Source organism: Rhineura floridana, chromosome 18, assembly GCF_030035675.1.
Source record: "Rhineura floridana isolate rRhiFlo1 chromosome 18, rRhiFlo1.hap2, whole genome shotgun sequence".
In the NCBI taxonomy this organism is placed as follows: domain Eukaryota; kingdom Metazoa; phylum Chordata; class Lepidosauria; order Squamata; family Rhineuridae; genus Rhineura; species Rhineura floridana.
The window spans coordinates 19440470-19456667 of record NC_084497.1 but is presented as its reverse complement, the minus strand read 5'-3'; the positions used below and the strand labels follow the sequence as shown (position 1 = coordinate 19456667).

The 16198-nt window shown below is 47.3% G+C and overlaps 1 protein-coding gene across 1 annotated transcript in view; it reads left to right on the top strand.

Moving 5' to 3' along the window:
- The first annotated feature begins 9112 nt into the window (after window positions 1-9112).
- Window positions 9113-16198, top strand: part of DISP3 (dispatched RND transporter family member 3) — a 35507-nt gene continuing 28421 nt past the window's right edge. The window contains exons 1-2 of the mRNA XM_061601311.1: window positions 9113-10049; window positions 12877-13096. Coding sequence (XP_061457295.1) covers window positions 9113-10049; window positions 12877-13096 — 1157 coding nt within the window. The remainder of the gene's footprint in view (window positions 10050-12876; window positions 13097-16198) is intronic.

Here is a 16198-nt window from a genome sequence, read left to right as displayed (position 1 = left end):
CACCCTTCTGCCTCTCGGGAGCTGCCGCCCCCGCTAACACCACCCCCTCTTTCTTGGCGGTGCCGATAATGATACTGTTATTTGTTACTTAATTTCATTTTTGTAAATGGTATTGTTTGTATTGCATTTTTATTGTATTTCTACACCTGTGTTTATTTTTGTTTGTAAGCCGCCTCGAGGGCCTTTGGCTGAAAGGCGGGGTATAAATAAAATTTAATAATAATAATAATAATAATAACTTTCAGCTTCATTGGAGGACCCCATGAGGTTTACTTATTTATTATTTGATTTGTATCCCGCCCTTCCTCCCAGCAGGAGGTTCTGTTAGTATGAGAGAGGGAAGGAGATAAATACCTCCTCTCCACTTTCTCCACACCATGTATAATTTTATGTATCTCTATTGCATCCCCTCCTCTTACCTGCCCTTACCAAAAAGCCCCCAACGTGTAACCTCTCCACAGAGGAACGTTGTTGATCATTTTTTCGTTGCCTTTTTCCAGCTCTGTGGCATCTTTTTTTTTTTTTAATTTAAGGGGGCGGCACTTTTTTGGTATGGCTTTTCATCTACCCAGAAGGTTAGGTTGTAGGGAGTGGTGGGGAGAAAGCAAGAGAAGCTCCAACCTTCTGGGTTTTCTGCAGCTGGTGCACCTTCCCCTCTCCTCAGACCCAGCTGCTTTCCAGGGCTGCACAAGTAATTTCTCTTTGTGTGTGTGATGCTTTTTTCCTGGCTCTGCAGAGCCTTAAAAACAACTAATGAAGCAATTATTCCAATCAGTCTGGGAAATTGCAACAAGGCTACGGGGATGATGACTTAGTCAATTTTTGCCAGTGAGGAGGAGGGGTGGGTTTATTTAAAGTCTCCAAGGGCTCCGGTGCCAGCAAGGCCAGAGGGGGTTGTGAACAGTCACAGTGTGATGGGAGTTGTCATCTAGCAACATCTGGAGGGCCACTGGGTCCAGCAAATATGTTGCTCTAAAGATTCAGCACCCTGGAGAGCGTCAAGGCTGTACTTCAGAAGGGGTGAGGAATGAGACTGGCGTATCGCACCTTTAAAGCTCTCTTATACCACTTTAACAGTCGTGGCTTTCCCCTGAAGAATCCTGGGAACTATAGTTAAGCGTGCTGGGAACTGAAGCTCTTTGGGGAGTAGACGACAGTACCCAGGATTCTTCAGTGGAAGCCACGAGCAACTTAAATGTGCTTTAAAGTTATGGAGCGGATGTGGCGTATGAGCCAGGAACAGGGAACTGGTAGCATTCCCAATGTTGCTGGACTCCAACTCCCATCAGCCCCAGCCTGCATGGCTCAACAGTCAGGGCTGATGGGAGCTGTAGTTCAACAATGCCTGGAGGGCCACAGGTTCCCCAGCCTTGGACTAGACCTTAGCACTGTCTTGTTTTAAAATGAAATAGGAACAATTTGTAGTCCTATTTCTTAGCAGAAGTATATTTAGCAACAGCGGATTTGAGAATAACCAGTCCCACCTTTCCCTCATGCACAGTAGTTGAATAAAATGAACAACAGAGACGGTCTTCTTAGGTAAAAAGTATTAAGAATGTTTACTCACAACCTTTCATATGTTCAGGAAACATAGGCTCTACCTTGGATAGAAAAATAGAAGTCTTAGTCCATAGTAAGGATCATCCTGGAAGAGAAGCATGTGTATGCTTCTCACTCCCTGAGCTTACTGGAGAATATGCAAAAAGGATCAATATCCTCTTAACAAAGGAGTAGGAAGAGAAGGTAAATAACTCCACCCTTTAGGAAGTTACATCATGGTAAACAAGCATAGAGATGTCCTCCAATTCTACCTAGAGGGGACATCTTCCTATCAAAGGGGGCGGCATGCAAGCTTGCTTAAACCCAACAAGCACTAGGGTCTTTCTTTTTTTCTTGGCTACATTTCCCCCCAAAACTTAGCTTTCACAGGGATCCCTCATTCTATGTTGCTTGTTTCCTTTCGTCTGCCAGCTCTCAGCTTTGGCATCTCTAGAAAAGCTGCTTTTGTTACGGAACAGAACGGACTGCAGCTTGGCCTTCTGTTGTTGTCCTGCTGTGTCCTTTTCCCGCTGTCCAATAGAGTGCTTTAAAAGAAAACCTATTGCTTGATGTAATTGTGAGGTTTTTATTTATTTATTGCATTTATTGCATTGATATACCACCCCATAGCCGAAGCTCTCTGGGCGGTTTACAGCAATTAAGAACATTAAAAACAAGTATACAAATTTAAACCATACCAAATTAAAACCCATAAAAATCGATAAGCAAGTTAAAAACACATGTTATTCAAATGCTGTTAAAATGCCTGGGAGAAGAGGAAAGTCTTGACCTGGCGCCGAAAAGATAACAGTGTTGGCGCCAGGCGCACCTTGTCACAGAGTTCATTCCATAATTTGGGGGCCACCACTGAGAAGGCCCTCTCCCTTGTTGCCATCCTCTGAGCTTCTCTCGGAGTAGGCACCCAGAGGAGGACCTTTGACGTTGAGCATAGTGTACGGGTAGGTTTGTGTCGGGACTGGCGTTCCATCAGGTATTGTGGTCCCAAGGCATGTAAGGCTTTATAGGGTAAAACCAGCACCTTGAATCAGGCTCAGAAACATACAGGCAGCCAATGCAAGGTTTTCATTTTATTCTGCTAAGCTTGCCTGTTGGAAGCACCCATTTTGGTGTTTTTCTGGAGCCCTTGAGCTGGGGCCTGCATTATATAGTCTCCCTTCGCAAGCCCTGTCAAAAGCGGAGCTTTCCTCCCTTCCTCCACTCTGGCAAAAAAAAAAGGAAGAAGGTGAAACTTCAAATTGGTTCTTGCCTGTGTTTTGAAATTGCTTGCGACTTTCAGGGTCAAGCTACAAAGTGCACCTTGCCAGCGTGGAAATTGCCAGGGGGAAGATAACAGATTTTGCTTTCAAGAAAGGAAGGCTCATGGTGGAGACTCTCCCTTAATTTCCCAGCACGGAGGGACTTCGTTGTCAGAAGAAGGTCAAGGGCAAGGCTGGCAAAGCTGAATTTCATCAAAGGCAGTTCCCTGGAGAGCGCAGGGTGGTGTAGTAGCTAGAGGGGCTGGTTGTTGGCCTGGCCTACAGAGCTGGGAGTCCCGCGTTGCTTGCTTAGAGCAGAGGTGGGGAACCTTTGGCCATCTAGATGTTGCTGAGCTGCAACTCCCATCTTCCCTGGCCATTGGCTGTGCTTTTATTTGAGCTGATGGGAGTTGTAGTTCACCGACAACTGGAGGACCAAAGGTTCTCCACATCTGGTTTAGAGCAGGACGGGAGGAACTGCTTGTACGTGGGCCTAATTAGGCCTCCCAGCCCTCCCCATTCAACCCATGAGGCCATTTTGTGCAAGCCATGCCCACCTTGCATCTGCACTTTCAGGCACAGAACTCTTCCCGCCCTGCCTGGAGATGCCAGCGTTGAACCTGGGACCTTCTGCATGCAAGGCGGATGCTCTGCCGTTGAGCTCAGCATTGTCTGCATTGACAAGCAACAACTCTCCAGAATTTCATTCAGTGTTTCCCAGCTGTACCTGGAGATGCTGGGGAACGTGTGCTCTGCCGCTGAGATAGGGCCCTTCTGAAAACTAAAATAAGATCCCAGTCCTCATGGTTCTAAATAAAGGGTTGATTTGAAGAGTTACATGGGAAGCTGCCTTATATGGAGCTGGACCACCGATCTATCTAGCTCAGCCTTGTCTACACTGACTGGCAGTGGCTCTTCAGGGTTTCAGACAGGAGACATTCCCGGTCCTGCCTGGAGGTGCTACGGACTGAATCTGGGACCTTCTGCAAGCAGAGCAGATTCTCAACCACTGAGCTTTGACACTTCCCTTAAGAAAGAGGAAGATAAAAAGCTGCTACCCAGTGACTCTCCAGGATTCCAGACAAGGGTCTTTCCCAACCCAGGCTATGGTCCCAGGCTGTGGTCTGAAGGCACATAAGGCCAGCTCCCTGCTGAAGTTAAGCAGGGCCAAGTCTGGTCAGTGCCTGGATGGGAGACCGCCTGGAAACCCTATGTAAGCCGCCTTGGGTTTCATGAAAAAAGAAAGGTAGGGTATAAATGTAATCAATAAATAATAAATAAATAAACCCTACCTGGAGATGCTGTCATGACTGGGCAAGGCTGGATGGTGGGGATGAGACAGAGGGTGAGGACAAGGATTGGGATGAAACACTTGGAGAGGGGGCTAGCAGTGGATTGGACTTAGTGGGTGCCCAGACCCCGTCTTAGACTCCACAGCACCCACAACTCCAGGCCTCCGTGCGGGAGCTCAGCCAGTCCTGTCAGACACTTCCCAGCAGGGCGGACCTCTACTTCCCATGCCTGAACTGACAGCAGCCCCCCTCCATCGGAGAAGGAAGACAAAGACCAGCCGAAGCTCCACCTTCACCTTGCTCTCGAAGATGCTTGAAGTTGGAAATTCAACAGACTCAGCTCAGGAGGAGTCTCCATTTGCTTGTGTGCACTCCCAACCTACTCGGGGGGGGGGACCCAGTTGCTGAGTCAACGCCCATAGTCGCAAAGTCATGCTTAGCTAGCGCTAGAGAGAAACTAAGTTCCTAGAAAGAGTAGCCAATTGTATGAGGCGCTCTGCGCTGCAACTGTCTATTACTTGGATAAAAAGAGAAAACACCACTGTCGAGTGTGAGACTCTCAACTTCGGGAAGGACAGATGCCAGGAATGGAAGCAGGGACCTTCTGCATGCAAAGCACGTGCTGTGTCACTAGCAATGACCCTCATGCTCTCCGGGCAAACAATTTTGCAATGAGGACACAAAATGAGATGCATCCAACCATGTTGGATCCAAGCGTGCACATGGCTGGGAGTGTTGCTCTCTGCCCTGTGACAAGCTGTTTTAGGGTAGCCAATGCAGAAACAAAGCCCTATGAGGAGAGGCTGAAAGAACTGGGCATGCTTAGCCTGGAGAAGAGAAGACTGAGGGGAGATATGAGAGCACTCTTCAAGTACATGAAAGGTTGTCACATAGAGGAGGGCCGGGATCTCTTCTCGATCATCCCAGAGTGCAGGACATGGAATAATGGGCTCAAGTTGCAGGAAGCCAGATTTTGATTGGACATCAGGAAAAACTTCCTGTTAGAGCCATATGACAATGGAACCAATTACCTAGAGAGGTAGTGGGCTCTCCAACATTCAAGAGGCAGCTGGACAGCCATCTGTCAGGGATGCTTTGATTTGGATTCCTGCATTGTGCAGGGGGTTGGACTGGATGGCCTTATAGGCCCCTTCCAACTCTACTATTCTATGATTCTATGAAAGGAGAAAAATGTAGTTTTTGTTCCTGTGCCTATGCAGCACATAGTTAAATTTTGGGATCTGCTCCCACAAGAGGCCACGATGGCCACCAGCTTGGATGGCTTTAAAGAGGATTAGGCAAATCTATAGAGGGTAAGGCTATCAATGGCTGCTAGCCACGATGGCTGTGTTTGTGCCTCCATGGTCAGAGACAGGATGCTTCTGAATACCAGCTGCTGGAAGCCCCAGGAAGGGAAAGTGCTGTTGCCCTCAGGTGGGATTCTCTTTGGGGGCATCTGGTTGGCCACAGTGAGAACAGGATGCTGACTGGATGGGCCCCCTTTGACTGATCCAGCTTTAGGGCTCTTCTTATGTTCTTACGACGACAACTCCAGTCAGCTCCAGCCAACGGTCTGGGATGATGGAAGTGGTAGTCTAGCAACATCTGGAAGGCCACAGGTTCCCCCTCCCTGATTTATGATGATGTTTCTTTGGTGGAGAAAGAAGTGTAGGAGAGGGTGGAAATCCTGCCAAGATGCTCACGACTTGAATTTCCCCATGAAAAATCTCTCACTGCAGTCGCAGAGTGAAAGAACCCCAAACCTGTCATTTGACTGATTGTGGGTTTTTTTTTTTACCAAATGAAGCTCAACTTTTTGGTGTTAAGGCATGGTATGTTACCATGTTGCATTTCGGTGGCTGTGTGCAGTAAATTGCAGGAATAAAACTCCACATCCACATTTTATATTTAAAGAACATTCAAAGGACACGGCGTCCCCCAAAGAAATTCTGGGAACTGTAGTTTGCTAAGGATGCTGAGAGTTGTAGCTCTGTGGGGAGTAAACTGTTAAAGTTTTTGGTGTATATATAATTATATAGAGAGCCAGTGTGGTGTAGTGGTTAAGGTGCTGGACTATGACCTGGGAGACCAGGGTTCGAATCCCCACACAGCCATGAAGCTCACTGGGTGACCTGGGGCCAGTCACTGCCTCTCAGCCCCAGAGGAAGGCAATGGTAAACCCTCTCTGAATACCGCTAACCATGAAAATCCTATTCGTAGCATTGCCATAAGTCGGGATTGACTTGAAGGCAGTCCATTTCCATTAATTTTCATATATATAGATATATTCAAATCAACTCATTTGAAATGTGGTGTTGGAGGAGAGCTCTGCGCATACCAGGGACTGCAAAAAAAAATAATTGGGTGTTAGAACAAATTAAACCAGAACTATCATTAGAGGCTAAAATGATGAAACTGAGGTTATCATACTTTGGACACATCATGAGAAGACATGATTCATTAGAAAAGGCAATCATGCTGGGAAAAACAGAAGGGAGTAGAAAAAGAGGAAGGCCAAGCAAGAGATGGATCGATTCCATAAAGGAAGCCACAGACCTGAACTTACAAGATGTGAACAGGGTGGTTCACGACAGATGCTCCTGAAGGTCGCTGATTCACAGGGTCGCCATAAGTCGTAGTTGACTTGAAGGCACATAACAACAACATTGCAGTGGAGTGCAGAGATAATTAGTCTGTTAAAACTGGTAGTTGAAAGAATAAAGAAACTGAAGGCTTATTGCTACAAAGAGGCAACATCATACATGCTGTAGCAGCCATGCGGCCTGCACTCAGGGAGCCATTATTAACTGAGAGCAAAGACTGTGAGATCAATGGCTACCAGCCACGATGGCTGCGCTCTGCCACCATAGTCAGAGCCGGTATGCTTCTGAATACCAGTTGATGGGAACTGCAGGCGGAGAGTGCTCTTGAGCTCAGGTCCCGCTTGTGGGCTTCTCATAGAGGCATCTGGTTGGCCACTGTGAGGACAAGAGACGCTGGACTAGATGGTCCACTGGCCTGATCCAGCCTGGCTTTTCCTGTTTTTTGATGAGTCTCTCTGTGTGTGTTGCAGCAAGGAGAATAACTAACAAGGTTACAAATGTGGGGGGTGGGAGAGAGAAAGATGTACTCCCGGTCTTAATGAGAGGGAGAAAGGCATCTTGACTTATTTCATCCTGAAGCATAAAGTGTTCCTTGCTAGACAAGCTGGACAGGGCCACTAAATTAGAAACCTTGACGGGATGGCAATCCGAGATGCGAGGTGGGGAGGGAATGAATCCACTTCGATGCCTATAGTGGTGTTCTCTCTCTCCAGCAAGGAGCTAATTTTAAAAGTGAGGGACAGAAGAGTCAAGGCTGCTGTCGGCATCAGGCGGCTCTGGTGCTGAGGTTGGAAGAGGCGGTTTGTACAGAAGTGTAGCGAGGGAACGAGAACTGCCTTTGAGATTCATTTTGTTTCAGGGATCAGGGAACTTGTGGCTCTTGAGATAATATTGGACTTCTGTCAGCCCATAACCAATAGGAATGGATGATGGGAGTTGTAGTCTTTGATATTTATTTTGTTTATTTCATTGATGGGGAATCTGGGGGCCTCCAGATGTTGGTCTCCAGCTCCCATCAGCCCAAGCCAGCGTAGCCAATAGTAATGGATGATGGAAATTGTAGTCCTTGATATTCACTTTCTTTGTTTTGGGGATGGGGAAGCTACAGCCCTCTGGATATTGTTGGACTCCCAACTCCCATCAGCTCAAACCAGCATGGCCAATAGTAGTAGATGACTGGATTTGCAGTCTTTGATAATTTTGTTTGCTTCAGGGGAGTATCTAGAGTAGCCGTCTAGAAATATTTGGACTTCCAGCTCCCATCAGGCTAAACCAACAATAATGGATGATGGGATTTGTAGTCTTTGATATTCATTTTGTTTCTTTGAAGGATGGGAAAGCTGTAGCCCTTGGGATGTTGTTGGACTCACAACTGCCATCAGCCCTTGCAAGCCTGGCCAATTTTAAGGGATGATGGTAGTCGTAATCCATCAATTTCTGAAGGGTTACACAGATTCCCAGTCACTGATTTATTTGTTGCTGTATTTTTAATTTTTTCTACTGCCAGTATCAAATGAGATTCAAGATGGTTTCCAAAAACAAAATCTTGACAATGATGTAAAAATATACAAAACAGCAGAAGTTAAAAGCTTGATTACAAGTTCAGAATCATATCACGTCTGACCATGGGAGATGTGCCAATTACAATTTGAAGACCCAATTAGGAAGATTTTTGACACTTTTGCATGGTTATCTATGTATAATGTATAGCTTTTGACATGACACTCTCTCCTCTCTTGTGTTATTTATATAGCTGAGCATTATTTTACTCTTGATGAGGTTATTAAGGATATAATTTAGTGTGTGTTGCTGCTGCCCTCAGTAGGATTTTTTATTAGGTTATACTGAGGATAGTGAACCTGAGAAACATGAAGGATTGGTTAAGAAGCTGATATTAAGCCGGACTATAAATGGGAGTCATGGTCCAGGAATGGTGGGCATTGTAATTCAGCAACATTTGGAAGGTCACAAGTCCCTCATCCCTGGTTTAAACCATGGTTTGCTTAATAAATCATGGTTTGTCCCACAGACTATTAAACAAACCAGGGCTTATTTCTCCAATGTTTGTTTTGTTTTCCAGCTGCTTTTGCCATGTCCCTATTTAGTTTGGTGAGTGCTGATGCAGGGTGGTCTAACAAACCATGGTTAAGGAAGGGTGCTGGGCTCACACATGTACTGTCAAGCCATAGTTAAGTCAAACCATGACTCATAAGCCAGCAACAAACCATGGTTTCAGATTGTGGTTTGTTGGCTGGAAACAAACCATGGGTAAGCTGGTGGGCAGGGTTGACACTTAATGCTAAGCTGTGGTTTGATAAACTATAGTTGTCAATCATGGTCTGTTATGTACAAACCAGGCCATTGGTTCTATCCGATGAGCTGACTCCCCTTTCTCTTTCCTATTGACCTGCAGGTGTTAAGGATGGATGGTGAAGATGACCCATTGTTGCAAGATGCTTGGGTGAATGAGGAAGAGGAGGTAGTCTTCGGCCCCTGCAAGAGAACTGAAGGACTCCAGCTCTGTGGGAAATGCCAGTGGAATCCCAGGCCACAGGCACAAGCCACGGCTGTGCTGACCTCTAGCTTTTGGGATGTCGTGGGTTGGATCTTCACCAATCCCTACTCTGCCAGCCTCATCCTCTTCTTGGGTTGTGCCATTCCAACCACCCTGGCCATTGTGATGTTCCTACACTACCCTGCTTTGGATATCGATATCTCTTACAATGCCTTCGAGATCCGCAACCATGAGTCCTCCCAGCGCTTTGACGCACTGGCCTTGGCCCTCAAGTCCCAGTTTGGCTCCTGGGGCCGCAACCGCCGGGACTTGACGGATTTCAACTCGGAGACCTTGCAGAGGCTGATCTTTGAGCAGCTGCAGCATCTTCGCCGCAATGCCTCACATCCAGGGGGTGTTGGTGCAGCCAGGCAGAAGCGCAGTAGCCTGGACCCTGAGAGGACTAGTCATCTCCAGAGCCAGCCACCTTCGGGCAACCAAACCTCCCGCCAACCACGGAGTGCCCTGCCCCACTGGGAATACTCAAATGCAGTTGTGAGCACCAACACGCAAACCCATGCACATTGGCGCATCGAGCTGATTTTCCTTGCCCGGGGCGATGCTGAGAACAACATCTTCACCTCTGAGCGCCTGGTTACCATCCATGAGATTGAGCGCAAAATTATGGATCACCCTCACTTCCGGGAGTTTTGCTGGAAGCCTCATGAGGTCCTCAAAGATCTCCCACTGGGTTCCTACTCTTACTGTTCCCCACCTAGTTCTCTCATGACTTATTTCTTCCCCACTGAGAGGGGTGGGAAGATCTACTATGATGGTCTAGGGCAGGATCTGGCTGACATTCAAGGTGAGTCAAGTTGCATCAGGGGACTGGCCCAACCATTGGGCAGATGAAATGTTTTGTCTCAAGAAATAATGGGTTGTATCCAGTGCTAGTCCTACTCTGAGTAGACACATTGAAGTTAATAAGCACGACTAACTTATGTCCATTCATTTCAGTGGGTCTACTCTACATAGGACTTGGCTGGATACAAGACAGCATCTGGCCAGTTATTGATGATCTCAGGATCTCATACAACCTTGCAAATAATTTCCAAAAACCTTGCTAAGATGTCTGCTTACACTTTGTTAGCCAGTTTTGATGCAATTATGGCCTGAGTGAAAACCTTTTCTGATTTCCTTTCTATCAGCGATAGAGAAAGCTGTGACTGTCCAAATGCCTGTATTCTACTACAAGGTGTCACTATAATGCAGTTGACACAGCTTGCGTACTTCTCTTACCCTCCCACATCTCAAGGGTTGGATTTCTGTCCCATCCCTTACAGCACAGGTTGGGGAACTTGTGTGACCCTCCAGATGTTGTTGGACTCCAAATCACTTCAGTCTCAGCCAGCACGGCCAGTAGTCTGACAACATCTGGAGGACCACAGCTTCCCCCACCCCTCCTTTACATGCTAGAGCCCATCATGGAAGCTGATGTTCCATGGATTCATTCAAGAAAAGGTGTGACTATTACCTCTAATGGTTCACAATGTATGGGCAATGCCAATGATGTGGGCCATTCTCATGGAATAAGATCTTCATAATTGGCCCTACCCATGACATTGCAAGACTTGAGAATTTTGGCCATAGTGGCGGTGGCTTACCTTCTACTATGTATTTTGGAAAGTTGTCTGTCTGTTCGCCATGGATTTGGACACCCCTTAAGACCAAATATTGCACGATGGTTCCTGTGATCAAGGAACAGGTTTCTGTCTATGTTTGGGTACAACTGGGTGCCATTTTGAATCAAGATGGCAGACTGGACCTTTCAGAACTGCACTGATTTCAAAGATTTTGGTTTCTTGGACTTCCCAAGCAGCAACGATTGTGAGGCTGCTAGTAGTTTTAAAAACTGTGGTGGACAAGAAGCTTCTTGTTTTCTCCTGTCATATTTTTTGTCAGCCTTATAGCCAATGGGCTATTTGGCTAGGTGCAGAATGCCTATGGAATATAATAACGAACAGCTTTCCCCAAGCTGGCCCTCGCTAAGTGTTTTGTACTACAACTCCCATAATCCCTGACCATTGGCCATGCTGGTTGAGGCTGATGGGTGTTGGAGTCCAGGAACATCTTGAGGGGACCAGTTTGGAAAAGGCTGATGCAGAATAATTCCGAGCGATAGTCTAGAGCAGAAACTCGGCTCATGGAGGGTGCAACATAGGAATCTGCCTTATTCTAGGCCAGACTATTGCTCTGTCTAGTCCAGCATTGTCTGCTCTGACTGGCAGTAGTGCTCATAGGAACACAGGAAGCCGCCATATACTGAGTCATACCATTGGCCCATCTAGCGCAATGGGGATTCAACGTGGGATCTTTTGCAAGCAAAGCATGTGCTCTGTCACTGAGCTATGACCTTTTCCCCTAAAATGAGGTAAGATTCCAGTCTGAATATTTATTTATTTATTTAAAATCTTTCTATCCAGCCCTTCTACCCTATAATAGGGCACTCAGGGAGGCTTACAAAAATAAAATCAAACAGGTATATAATGAAATTGTAAACAATAAAATCACCAAAGCATTAAAATAAATTAAAATACATAAAATACAATTAAAATACATAAAATACAATATATAAAAGACAGTTTTGAAAGCAACAAACAGAACTTCACTCAAGCTTGCTCTGGATCCCTATAAGGATTCCGTTAATCACCTAAAATATATATATGAACGAAATTGTGATTAACAAAATAGAGGCTTTTATTATATTAACAAAACGTTTCAGCCTCCGCCTTCATCAGCTGCTAACATGCAGATGCTGTTACCAAGGTGGCAGTTATAGAGCTTTGAGGATGGAATGCTCAGAGGGGCTTCATTTGCTCAGTGATGCTGGTACTGTCCGCCAGGTTCAGGCCTTGTGGTGCCAATGTGTCCAGAGAGTATATCCAAAGGTTCTCCCTTTCAGTCAATGCTGCTGGATCTGCTGGCATCTCTATCGCTGTAATGGAAAAGTCCAACAGGCTGTGACCCTCAATGTTAAAATGCTTTGCAACTGGTTGCTCCACTTTTTTTGTCAAAATTGCCGACTTGTGGTTCCTGAAGCGCGTGCGTAGGTCAGTTGTACATATATGTAGGGAGTGGTACTAAAGGGGACTACAAGGGTAAAATTTAATGTAGAAGGCATAAAATCAGTGTCAGGCTCTACCTTCAGTCCCTCCCAAAGGCTCTCCAGAACAAGATCATTTCAGAAGTCTCCTGAAAACCATCAGGGAAGGAGCAGAGCGGACTTCTTGGGGTAGGGTGTTCCAAAGCTTGGGGGCCACAGCTGAAAAAGCTCTCTCCCGCATGAATAAAGGGTGGAATTATAGGGACACAGCAAGCTGCCTTATACAAACTCAGATCATTGGTCCATCTATCCCAGGATTGTCTACACAGACTGGTAGAGGTCTCCGAGAGGGGTCTTTCCCAACCCTACCTGGAGATGCTGGGGATTGAACCTGGAACCTTCTGCTCTAACACCGAGGACTTTCCCTTTCCAGGGTCTCATCAAGAGGCCTTCCCCATCACCTGCCACCTGGTCCTTTTCACCCGAGCTGCTAGGAGGCAATCCTGGGACCTTCTCCTCACAAAGCCTGATGCTTTTCCACCGAGCCAGGGTCCCTCTGCAATCCACTGGTCTCTCTGCTTCCCTCTAGGCTCCCTAGAGCTGGCCATGACCCACCCGGAATTCTACTGGTACGTGGACGAGGGTCTGTCGGTCGAGAACAGGAAGAGTTCCCTCTTGCGCAGCGAGATCCTCTTCGGAGCCCCGCTGCCCAGCTATTACTCACTAGAGGACCGGTGGGAGGAACAGCGGAGAAAGTTCCAGAGCTTTGTGGTGACCTACGTGGCTTTGCTGGCCAAGCAATCCACCAGGTGAGGAAGGAGGAGATGCTGCAAATTGGTGGGAAGCCCTTCCAAAGGCCACTCCCCTTGGTTTTTTGCTCAAAAAAATGATGATGTTGCTGCAGCCGTTTGACCAGTGGAGGCTGGTCTATTAGGACAGATGGGGCACTGCCCCACCAAGCTCAGCAGGGAAATGGATGAGGACAAAACTAGAATGAGCTGTCTCTGCTTGTCATTGGCTCTGGCTTCCTTTGCTTTGGGGCTCCCTGCCTTCCACCCCACTAGCCACCACTGCTTTGGACGTCCATGTTTGTTTTGTGTTCTCGTCTTGCTCGCTGGGGCTGGCCCTGCTGTTAGGCAGAGCGAGGCGGTGGCTTCAGGTGACAGATGATGGGAGTGGGCAGCAGGACTCTAGACTAGCCTGCTGCCCTCAGGTGTCACGGAGGGTGGTGAGGTGTTGGAGGACACAGCTCTGTGTGGCATGACCTGTACCCAGAGCTTGGAAAAGTTACTTTTTTGAACTATAGCTCCCATCAGCCCAATCTAGTGGCCATGCTGGCTGGGGCTGATGGGAGTTGTAGTTCAAAAAAGTATCTTTCCCAAGTTCTGCCTGTACTCCCTAACCTAGCCTTTTGTCTTAGAGTAGAGTGGAGGGCACTGTCCAGCCACCAGTGCTGAAGGAAGGTTCAACAGCCTGGCCAATCTCCTTCTCATCATGGAACTGGCACTACAATGTTGTTTTGGCCGGCACAATATCTTGGGCAAGCCCTGCGACCCATCAGGTCACGATCTACCTCCTTTGGAGCCCTCTTCAGACCCTCATCTTTTGTTTTCAATTAACGCATGAGGTTGGGATGTTGGTCGGGCAGTGGGGACGAACATACTACTTCAGAGGCCCAATGTGGACCTCCAGGCTCTTCTGTCTGGCCCATAAGAAGATCCTGGGTACTGGATCAGGCCAATGGCCCATTTAGTCCAGCATCTGCTCTGACAGGGGCCAACCAGATGCCCCAATGAGAAGCTTGCAAGGAGGACCTGAGGGTAACAGCATTCTCCCCTCCGGCAGTTTCCAGCTACTGGCATTCAGAGGAATACTGCCTCTGACAGTGGAGGCAAAGCTGAGCCGTCAGGTTTAGTAACCATTGAGAGTCTGATCCTCCATGAATTTGTGTAATCCTCTTTTAAAGCCATCCTAGTTGGTGGTTGCCTATGCTTCTTGTGGCCCTGAGGACTCTTCCCCAGGCTATGCCACCTCCTCATCCACACCCCTCACTGGTCCTGTTTCACACCATTCTTGCGTGTTTTTGCTGAGCTGTAACGTGTCATTGAACTCTGATCATTCTTCCGGCTTCTCTGGATGGAGAGGAGGGAGGGAGGGATGGCAGAGGAGGATCGAACACGATGCTTGAAGCCATTCTGCCAAGAGAGAAATGGGAACAGAGCAGGGCCTCGTTCTGTCTCTGCCACTCTCCTGTGGTTCAGGCTTTATCATTGTCCTCATTTTAATTATCTGGGATTAGCTTTGCTTGGAGACTCTTTTTGCAGCCTAGCCGGGATATATTGTGCAGCTCTCGAGACAGGCCACTCTGCCTCCTGAATTCGCCCACTTATTTGCCATCTCACCCTTTGTGCTTTAATGTAATGAAAATGCTGATTCAGATTCTAGGTGGGATTGATGGCTTTGGGAGTCATGCAAGCAAAGCTCTAGAGGGAAGTTTTGGAGAGAAAGACTTAGGGAGCCTCTCTCTGTGTCTGTCTGTCTGTCTGTCTGTTTCTCTCTCTCTCTCTCTCACACACACACACACACACACACACATCCTGCTTCTCCTCAGTGGCTGGAGCGTTGGTGGGGTTTTCTGAAGTGGTGGGGCGAAAGGCCAAGAGGCCAACAGGAAGTTGGGCCAGAGCCAATAACAGGCAGAACCAGCTTTGTCCACATCCTGCTCTTTGCTGACTTCTCCAAGGGGCAATACTGACACTAAGAAGGAGGAAGTTGATAGGCAGCGTGGGTATCCTTTGGACAGGTTGTAAGCAAGAAGACAAGCAGACGAGGACTGGATGAGGGCAGACCGAGATCGGTGGGGCTGCGCCCTCTTTGTCCCAGAGGAGCAACCTCCACAGGTTTTTGTGTCATTGTCTGAAGTTTTCTTCTGACCCACCGGCCAAGTGTTGGATCCTGATTCCATTGTCGCCTCCAGATTAGGGGAGATCAGGATCTACTGGTAGATCACTGGGGTCTGGTGGATTGCTGGAAAGGTTTCTGACTCTAAATTGTTTTTAACAATAGCAACAATGAAAAGGCTTTCTTCCTTCCCACAGCACCCCAACAAAGGGGGAAGATAATTTATTTATTTAATTAAGCTTATATACCGCCCGACTAGCAACAGCTCTCTGGGCGGTGAACATTAAAAATACAATAAAAATAACACAAAACTGTACAGTCTAAAATCAAAATATAATAATTTAGAATTAACAGGAATTAAAATGCCTCAGAGAAGAGAAAGGTTTTAACCTGGCGCCGAAAAGATGATAGTGTCGGCGCCAGGCGCACCTCCTCGGGAAAACCATTGCATAGTTCGGGGGCCACCACTGAGAAGGCCCTAGATCTTGTCACCACTCTCCGGGCTTCCCTATGAGTCGGAACCCGGAGGAGGGCCTTCGTAGTAGACCGTAGTGTATGGGCCGGTTCATATCGGGAGAGGCGTTCCGACAGAAAGGGGGAAGATAAGTTGTTGGGTTTGCTCACCTGTAAGTAACTCAGATATAGATGTGTGTGAGAGTGTATTTATATCCCTCAAAGTTGCTCAGGGTGCAGTACATAGTTCACTACCCTCTGCTTTATCCTGACGTCTTCACAACCACCCTGTGGGGTAGGTTAGGCTGAGAACAAATGATCAGCCAGGCTTCATGGCTGAGTGGGGATGTGAACCTGAGCCTCAACACATCCTAGTCTGGCACTTTGACCTCTGCCTGTTAATGGCTCGTGGAGTCAGGTGTAGAAAGTAATTAGCTCTACCCACTGAGCCACCATTCTGTATCTGTCTCCACCCTGCTACCCATAAGCATTGGTTTTGAACCTGGCGCTGGTCAGTGGGGCTCCAAGGCTGGGAGAAATTTCTTCCAGCTGTGGAG